The 9,415-nt window shown below is 41.9% G+C and overlaps 2 protein-coding genes across 2 annotated transcripts in view; one reads left to right on the top strand and one right to left on the bottom strand.

Moving 5' to 3' along the window:
- Position 1: 1 nt before the first annotated feature.
- NDUFA2 (NADH dehydrogenase (ubiquinone) 1 alpha subcomplex, 2, 8kDa) lies at positions 2-5,429 on the bottom strand. The gene is made up of 3 exons (XM_006891222.1): positions 5,329-5,429; positions 5,093-5,217; positions 2-39 (listed from the first exon to the last, which is right to left on the bottom strand). Exons 1-3 carry the CDS (start codon positions 5,427-5,429, stop codon positions 2-4), a joined length of 264 nt encoding a protein of 87 aa, XP_006891284.1.
- Positions 5,430-5,718: 289 nt separating this feature from the next.
- IK (IK cytokine, down-regulator of HLA II) overlaps positions 5,719-9,415 on the top strand; it is a 24,446-nt gene continuing 20,749 nt past the window's right edge. Inside the window, exons 1-2 of the mRNA XM_006891154.1 lie at positions 5,719-5,734; positions 6,220-6,286. Of these exons, the coding sequence (XP_006891216.1) occupies positions 5,719-5,734; positions 6,220-6,286 (83 nt within the window). The remainder of the gene's footprint in view (positions 5,735-6,219; positions 6,287-9,415) is intronic.

Genomic DNA, 9,415 nt, shown 5'->3' with positions numbered 1-9,415 from the left:
ATCAGTAACACTCAGGTCTAAATGGAATTTTGGCTGATTCTGGGGTGGCCATAACAAGAAGGACTACAGGTAGGCTTAAGGACTATGGGAGGCATTTATAAAAGAGCCCTGGCAGGGGAGAAGGAAAAAAAAAAACCTTGGTGACACAGTGGTTAAGCATTCATCTGCTAACAATGTGGGTGATTTGAAGTCAGAAGCTGCTCCATAGGAGAAAGCTGTAGCAGTCTGTTCCTATAAAGATTGCTGCTTTAGACATTCTAGAAACCCCATGGGGTAGCTGTACTGTATCCTACAGGATCACTGTAAGTTTAGAATCAATAGCAATGTATTTGATTTTTTGGGGCTGGGGAGGGCAAGCATTTAATCAACTAGTGTGAGCTGTTGATTTTATATGCATAGTCTTGATTAGATGCCCATTTTCTGGGTTCCCATAGCCTGTTTAGCATAATAACTAGACAATACACTACAGTTACTTAAGACTGTCTGCCCCTCTGCTCTACTGGCCTTTGGAAGGAGAGCCTTTTTCCTCTTCTAACAGGAGTGGCATCCACTTCTGAAATGGCTTGCCTCTGGAAACTATGAACAGTGCTCAGGTCTTTCGTTCATAGGGTCGCTATGAGTTGTCTACGGATCGACGGCACTTACAACCACCACCACCACCACCACCACCACCCATTAGAGCAGGTGTCCATTGTTAGCTGAATTAACCTGCCTTACATATGACTCATCCTACTTCCTCAACACCAAAGAGCTCTGCTGTGTACCATCGGGTTGAAACTGATCCATAGCTGACCCTCCAGCAGATTTCCAGAGGCAATAGCATAGGAAGAAACTGTCTATCTTATCTTAACCCCACGGAGCAGCTGGGGGATTTGAACAATGTACTTTTGTGTTGGCAGTGCAATGCCTTATCACTAAGCCACCAGAGTTTACTTGTTAGATACTGTCAAATATGACTCATAGCAACCCTATGAACAGATCTGAACCTACAACAGATCTTGTCCTATTTTGTGCCATCCTCACAATCTCTGATACACTTGAGCCCATTGCTGCAGTCACTGTGTCAATCCACCTGGTTGAAAGTCCTCCTCTCTTTTCATTGTCCCTCCACCTTCCCAAGCATGATACTCAAAGTAGGTGAGATAAAGATTTATCATCTTTACCTTCAAGGAGCAGACCCTGGCTGCACCTTCTCCAAGCCATTTTTTGTGGTCTATAGGACATTCAGTATTTTTCTCCAGCACTATAGCTCAAAGGTATCAATTCTTCATCTGTCATCCTTATTCACTTTCCAACTCTCAGCAGCATAGCAAGTGATTTAAAACACCATGGCCTGAGTAAGGCATACCATAGTCCTCAAACTAATAACATCATTGTTCCTCAATAATTTGAAGGGGGGAAAAAAATTTATAGAGGTCCCTGACTGCAGACTTTGCCAGTGTATTAAGTCTCCTCATCTGATGGCTGTTACCAAGTGTACTGATTATGGATCCAAGTAAGATGAACTTGTTGACAGTTTCAATCTTTTCTCCATCTATCATGATGTTGCCTATAGGTCAAGGAGTGAGAATTTTTGTTCTTGACGTTGAGATGCAATCCATACTGAAGGCTGTAGTCTTTGATTTTCTATAGCAAGTGCTTCAAGTCCTCACTTTCAGCAAGCAAGGTTGTATCTTCTGCAAAATAAAAGCTGCTGAGGAGTCTTCCTCAAATCTTGATGCCAGTCTTTTTCATAGAATCCATCTTCTCAAATAATTTGTTCAGCATACAGTCTGAGTAGTATGGGAAAAAGATCCAACTCTGATACACATCTTTCCTAATTTTAAACCATGCAATGTTCCCTTGTTCTGTTCACATTAACAGCTTCTTGGTCTGGGTATAGGTTTTGCATGAACACAATTAAGTGTTTTGGGACTCCCATTCTCAATGTTAGCTGTAAGTTGCTATGATCCAGAGTCAAATGCCTTCAGATAGTCAATAAAGCACAAATAGACATTCTCCTGGCATTCTTTGCTTTCAGCCAGGATCCATCTGACATCAGCTATGGTATCTCTAGTTCCATGGTTTATTCTAAATCGAGTTTGAAATTTGCAGTTCTCTGTGTATACATAGACAGAGCTCCATAAGGCTCGTCAAATGTAAGTGCAGTTAAAAGCTGTGATTAAAAGTCCTCTAATTCAATAAATAAAGAGCTCTGGTGGCATAGTAGGAATTGCATTTCCAACCAGAAGGCAGGTGGTCTGAATCTCCAAGGGAGAAAAATATGCAATCTCCTAATAAGCAATTTACAGCCTCCAAAAACTCACTGGAGGGACAGATAGGAGTTTGTTCCACTATGATTTGATTTGAACTGTTTCCCTTCAAGTTAGCAGTGCAACTCTGTAAAGGCTCCATTCTATTATGGTTTAAGTGTATGTCCTATTATGGTTTAGGTATATGTTCTATTATGGTTTAGGTGTACGTTCCTTCAAATTTTGAACTGTTTTCTAATCTATACAATGAGGGGGGAAATATATAGATTTCTTTGTATTAAATGAAGATCCACAGTTAAGCATTCAATATTAAGTGCTCAACACAGATTTTTTCCCCCCTCTATTATTCAAAGTCTCATACTGTACCTGGACCTACAATTCTAATTCATAATTTCTAAGATGGAATTAGAAGAGGCCATGACACCAGGGATAGCACTGTGAATGTCAGATGGATCGGAGCTGAAAGCAAAGAATATCAGGAGAATGTCTTTTTGTGTTTTATTGACAATACAATGACATTTGGCTGCGTGGATCATAACAAATTATGGCTAACACTGAGAAGAATGGGAGTCCCAGAACACTTAATTGTGTTCATGCAAACCTATACTTAGACCAAGAAGTTATCGTACAATAAGAGCAAGGGAACTTCTGCATGGTTTAAAATTAGGAAAGGTTGGCATCAGGATTGGAGGAAGATTCATTAACCTTTGTTAGGTAGATGACACAACTTTGTCTGCTGAAAGTGAGGAGGACCTGAAGTACTTGCTGCAGAAGATGAAAGACTACAGTCTTCAAAATGGATTGCATCTCAATGTCAAGGGGAAAAAACTCCTAGCTACTAGACCAAATGGAGAAAAGATTGAAACTGTCAACAAATTCATCATATTTGGATCCACAATCAATACACTTTGTACTTAATAAGGAATGTGGCATCAGGGCTGGAGGAAGACTCGTTAACAACCTGTGCTATGCAGATAATACAACTTTGCTTGACGAAACTGAGGAGGACCTGAAGCATTTGCTACAGAAGGTCAAGGACTATCTTCAATATGAACTGAAGCTAAGCATCAAGAAGACAAAGATTCTCAACACTTAGCCAATTGGCAGCACCATGATGGACGGAGAAGACTTGAGGTTGTTAACAATTTCAGCTTGGTTGGCTCTTTAACACTCTTGCTATCAGCAGTCAGAAAATCAAAAGATGGGCGAGCTCTGGTGGCCTAGTGGCAAGAAGCTGCACTGCAATCCCACAGGTGTGCGGTTCAAATCCACCAGATGCTCTGCTGGAGAAGGAGGAAAAATCTCCTCCTGTACCAGTCAAATCTGATTTGATGGTACTCACACACATAAATAATAAAAAAAAATAAAAAAAAAAGAAAATCAAAAGATGACTTGGGAAAGTATACTGTTGGGGACCTCGCCAAAGTGCTGAGGAGCAACATCAGTCTAGAGACCAAACTGCACTGATCCATGCCACCATCGTCTTCACAATTATATGCTATGCATCATAGAGCTGGACAATGACTAAAGATGAAAGAAGAACTGAAACCTTTAATTGTGGTGCTGGAGAAGAATAATGAACATATCATGAGACAGCCAGGAGAACAAACAGGTCTGTCTTGGAGAGGGTGAAACCAAGATATTCCTTGGAGATAAAGATTTTAAAGTTCCATTTCACGTACTTTGGGCACATGACCAGGAGGGACCAGTTCTTTTTTTCAAATTAATGAAAGTTTGCAGAAACTTACGGTTTCAATTCATTTGCCCCTTTCTCCCTGCCCTCCTCCTCCCCCCCAAAGGGACCAGTTCTTGTACGACATTATTATCAGAAAGTCTGAGGGACAGTACAGGAGAGGAAGACCCCAGATGAGATGGACTGACATAGTACCTGGGGCAATGGCATTAGGTACGTTGAAGTCAGTGAGACTGGCTCAGGATAGGGTAGGGTTCAGAGCTGTTGTACATAATAGGGCCTCTATGAGTCATATGCAACTCGATGACATATAACAAGAACAATAATAACTAGCAATCTGATCAGGAGACTTACTCCATTGCAAGTCTGTAGTCAGAGACCATTACGAGCTTTGAAAAGCAATGATGTCAGCTTGAAGACTAAGGTGTGTCTGGTTTCAGACTATGGTCTTTTCAGTCACTTGCTATGCATCTGAAAGCTAGACAATGACTAAGGATGACAGAAGAATTGATGCCTTTGAATTGTGGTGCTTGTAGGAGTGTTGAATATTCCTATGGACTACTATCAGAACAATCAGTTATGTCTTGGAGAAGGTGCAGTCAGAGTGCTCCTTGGAGACAAAGATAATGAAGGTTCATCTCAAGACTTTACTTATGCTATTAGGAGAGGTTACTCCTTGGAGTGGGGCACCATGCTTCGGAAGGTGGAAGGACAGCAAAGAAGACCACCCTCAACCAGATGGGCTGACACAGTGACTGCAGCAATCGGCTTGAGGGTGTGAAGAGATTCTGAGCATGGCACAGGATAGAACAGGGTTCAGAACTGTTGTTCAAAGGGCCACTATGAGTTGTACTCGACAGCACCTAACAACAAAAAGTTGATGGTAATTTATCATTATCAGTTTTCACCTCTCTGAAGCCAATTTTCAATTAAAAAAAGCCCAAAACCGGCTCCTGGTTCTCAGGTAGGGTCGAACTCACCTTTATATAGATGCATAGAATGCAAATCTTACCATTCAGAGAGTGAAAGTTCACCAATGGAAAGGTCAAGAACAAGGCTGGAGATCCAATTCCAATGTCTGTATTGGTTCTTGGGTGGCCTTGAGCTCCCCCCCCATCCCTTGTTTCCCCACTGGGGTCCCACATACCCGGAATGACATGCTCACCATAGCGGGCCCAGAGCTTAGGTTGTACATCGGAGCACTCGCGGATTAGGATGGGTAGGTCAGGATTCGCCTTTTTCAGCTCCACGTACTTTTTCTCTATGAAGTCCCTGCGAGGACGAAGAGAACCCGGAGAGTTGTGTAAAGGGGTTTCTCCATCCCTGCAAGGTCGTGACCCCGTGGTTTCCAAGGCCCACCTGTCTGACCACGCCGCGCCTCACCTGACGCCCTGGCTGCCGACTGAGCGTTGACATAAGTGGATGCGGATCTCCCGCAAGGCTAGTTTTACCTGGCTCCCACGAATTGCAGAGGCCGCCGCCATTTCCACTACAGAAGCCCCTAAGCCTCTGTGGTAGGTCGTATGACGTAGCGAGAGTTGTGAAGTCTAGCCAATGAGATTCTAGGGCTTGTATTAGCGCTTCCAGTTTTTCGTCAAGCATTCGCGTTGCTATAGCGATGACGCAAGGGGAAAGTCTGGAAACGGAAAGGCCGCAGATCGCAAAGCATTGTGGTCGGTCTGCCTAGTCAGGAGCATTGTGGGTAGAAGCTTAGGGTTACTGTGTTGTCGTTTCTGTCTCAGTTTGTGTTGGCGTTGAACTACCGCAGACAAAATGCCGGAGCGAGACAGTAAGGCTCGATTTTTAAAATCTTTCTCTCCTGAAGGTGCTGGGAAATTAGACGTGCTACTTTGGCTTCAGAGCTTAAGCAGAGGGTTTTCTGGGAATGCGAGGTTCGGTCAGCGAAGCTGTCAGGTCCGGAGTGAGGCCGTACATTTTAAGACTTGTCCCCGAGTTTAAGAATGAGCATAAGAAACCCCCACCCCAGTCACTTAATCCTGAATTGCGCCTTTTCATTTCGCACATGGTCTTTTCAGTGTTCTGTTCTGGAAGTCTTCGCTGATAGAGGGTTGTGTTCCCACAGCTTCGTTGTCGATCTCAACAGTATTAAATTGTGTTGCTACAGTTGCAATTCACGCGTTTATTTCTTAACTAGATTATGGAATTCTTGAGAACAGGGAAACACGTCTGCATCATTCTCTCTTATATCCCAAGGGTTTGCATAGGGCACGATACATGTGAGACTGGTTATATTAATGCAAATATTTTTCCTAGGCGAGCCATTCTCCAACCCTTTAGCCCCAGATGGCCATGATGTGGATGATCCTCATTCCTTCCACCAGTAAGTATTCTAAGGCTGTAGAAATAAGCTTGAATGAGGTGATGATGGAAAAATCATGAATATCTTGTCTGCAAGGATGACCAAAGAGTGTCACTGGGCACATAAGCCCTGTAAACTTTTAACTGCATCTGGCCAAGTATGCATAGAGTTATTAGAGGGAGAATTCTGACGTGAAGGATTTTAGTTTTTTAAATAGTTTTTTAAAATAAACTATAATTACATGTTATATATTGCCTTATTATTTACTTTCGTTTCACTTAGCAATATTTTGGAGATTTTTTCCATGATGATATTTAAGCATCTGCATAGTATTACATAATAAACTACTGAATGATTCTGTATTTTCCTAATTCATTTACTGCATTCTGTCTGAATGAATTAATAACCTGCCATATGTAGATAACACAATGTTGCTTGTTGAAATTGTTCATAAAATTACAGCTCAGTATAAAAGAAAAATTCTTAACAACTGGACCAATAACAGCAAGATAAAAACAGAAAATATTGAAATTGTCACGGATTTCATTTTGCCTGGATCCACAATCAATGCCCAAAGAAGCAGCGTTCAGGAAATTAAAACAGCATGCTCCCTTGAGCACATTTGCTACAAAAAGCTCCAACTCAGTGCCATCCAATTGGAGCAGACTCATAGCCGGCACTCCATTGGGTTTCCAAGAATGTAACTCACATGAGAGGATACTGATGGATTTGAACCACCAGAGAGGTCTGGCCTTTGGGTTAGCAGTGCAGCTTCCTTTGGGTTGGTGCCATCAGAGAGCTCCTGAGTGAATTCTGAGCAGATCTGTTTTAATATAACTAAGCTCTCTCTTTCATACTTAATTTTTTTTTATTCCCCACCCCCATACTTAATTTCTAAAGCACAAGTGTACAAGTGTTCAAAAGCAAAAGATATTTGATACTTTAAGGACAAAGATGTGCCTGAGGCAAACCTTGGTATTTTCAGTCACTTGTATGCATGTTACCAGCAGTCATGAAATTCAGATGTGTTTCATTGGGAAAATCTGCTCTTAAGGACTTCTCCAAAGTGCTAAAGAGCAACATTGTCAGTTTAAAGAATAAAATGCCCCTAATCAGCGAAGCAAAGGAAGACTAACATCAAGATGGATTGCAGAGTCTTTACTACAATAGGCTTGAGTGTGACAGAGATCATGATGCTAGTGCAGAATAGAGCATGGTTCAGATCTGTTCATAGAGTCACTGTGAGTCATACTGACTTGATGGCACCTAATCACAACACTCAAGACAACAACAAATTAAATTGGTACATCTGAATTTTGGTGTTGGTGAAGAATATGGAATATATCATGAATTTCCAGAAGAGTGATCAGATCTATCTTAGAAGTAATACTCCCTGAGGGCTCCTCAGAAATGAGGTTCTTTGTCTTACTTTGAATGGGTTTTCAGGAGGAACCAGTCCCTAGAAAGAGTTGGTGCATGGTAAACTAGAAGGTCAGGAAAAAAAGGAAGACCAGTGAAGTGGATTGACACAGTGGCAGTAGCAGTGGACCCAAGGGTAGCAATGATTGAGGATTGTGGAGGCCTAGGGTCTGTTGTGTTCTTTGACTCAATGGCACCTAGCAGCAACAACCAAGGATCTTGGGTTATAGGATCGGGCTTTTGGTTAGCTTGATGCACTTGATAAAACAGATCCTTTGATAAAACCTGAGTTAAGCTGAGTACCTTCTCAGTGAAAGTGTGAACTTGGAGAGAAGAAAATGTATCATAGCTAACCTTGAGAAGAATGGGAATCCCAGAACACTTGACTGTGCTCATGCAAAACGTATACTTGGACCAGGAAACATTCATCAGAACAGAGCAAGGAAACACTGCATGGTTCAAAATCAGGAAAGGAGTAGCTCGGGGTGCTTCTGGACTCCATACCTTTTCAATTTATATGCGGAACAGATCATTCAGAAAGCTGGACTTTGTGAGGAATGTCAGGATTGACATTTGCATCACGATAGGAGGAAGAAACATCAACAACCTGTGTTAACACAGACACAACCTTGCTTGCTGAAACTGAAGAGGACCTGAAATATTTGCTGCAGAAGGCCAGTGACTGTACTCTGCAGTGTGGATTGAAGCTCAGTATCAAAAAGACAAAAAAATCTCACCACTTGGCCAGTTAGCACCTTCATGATGGATGGAGAAGAGATTGAAGTTGTTAACAATTTCCGCTTGCTTAACTCCACAATCAACACTCATGGCACCAGCAGTCAGGAAATCAAAAGATGAATTGTATTGGGCAAGTCTGCTGTAAGGGACCTCTTCAAAGTGCTAAAGAACAATAATGCCATCCTGGAGACTAAAGTGTGCCTGATTCAGGCTAGAGTCTTCACGTTTATTTGCTGTGCATCAGAGAGCTGGACAGTGAGTAAGGATGACAGAAGAAATATTGAAGCCTTTGAGTTGTGGTGCTGGAGAAGAGTATTGAATATACCATGGACTGCCAAGAGAACAAACATATTTGTCTTAGAGAGGATGAAACCAAGCTACTCCTTGGAGGCAAGGATTTTGAAGCTCTACCTCATATATTTTAGGCATGTTACCAGGAGGGACTAGTTCTTGGAGAGTGACATCATACTTAGAAGGGTGGAGGGACAGCCCTGGAGAGGAAGACCCTGGGTGAGATGGGTTAACATAGCAACTGTGGTAATGGGGATAGGTATGTCGGAGATAGCGAGACTGGCTCAGGATAGGGTAAGGGTGCTGCTATGAGTCACAGGCACTTAACAACATACCAGTGGAAATTAGCTCTGTCATCTACTGTCTGCCTCACATTTGGGAAACACTGTTTTGTTTGTTATTTTCCAGTTGATGAACACTTAATGTTCCAAGATTTTTATTATTTCTAAAACTGAAGTTGAATTTCCTGTACAGGCTTTCTTAGTTTCTCTGAGTTAGTAAGACTTCTTAACCGAGAATAGAGGAATAACCTTATTTTCAAACAAGTACACATTTATAGTTCCAATGATTAAAATTCAGCACTTTTTTTTTCTTTAAATATTTTTTTTATTGGGAAAAACATATTGGGGGTACAAGGAGGTGAGGGTTGGGGGCAGAAGGGTGAGGATGGGCCAGGATGCAGTTGCAGAGCTGCACAGTTTG

The sequence above is a fragment of the Elephantulus edwardii genome, unplaced genomic scaffold, assembly GCF_000299155.1.
Source record: "Elephantulus edwardii isolate Elephantulus edwardi_28Jun2011 unplaced genomic scaffold, EleEdw1.0 scaffold00095, whole genome shotgun sequence".
NCBI lineage: Eukaryota > Metazoa > Chordata > Mammalia > Macroscelidea > Macroscelididae > Elephantulus > Elephantulus edwardii.
The sequence above is the reverse complement of the archived record's forward strand: the minus strand, read 5'-3'. Positions and strand labels throughout refer to the sequence as shown.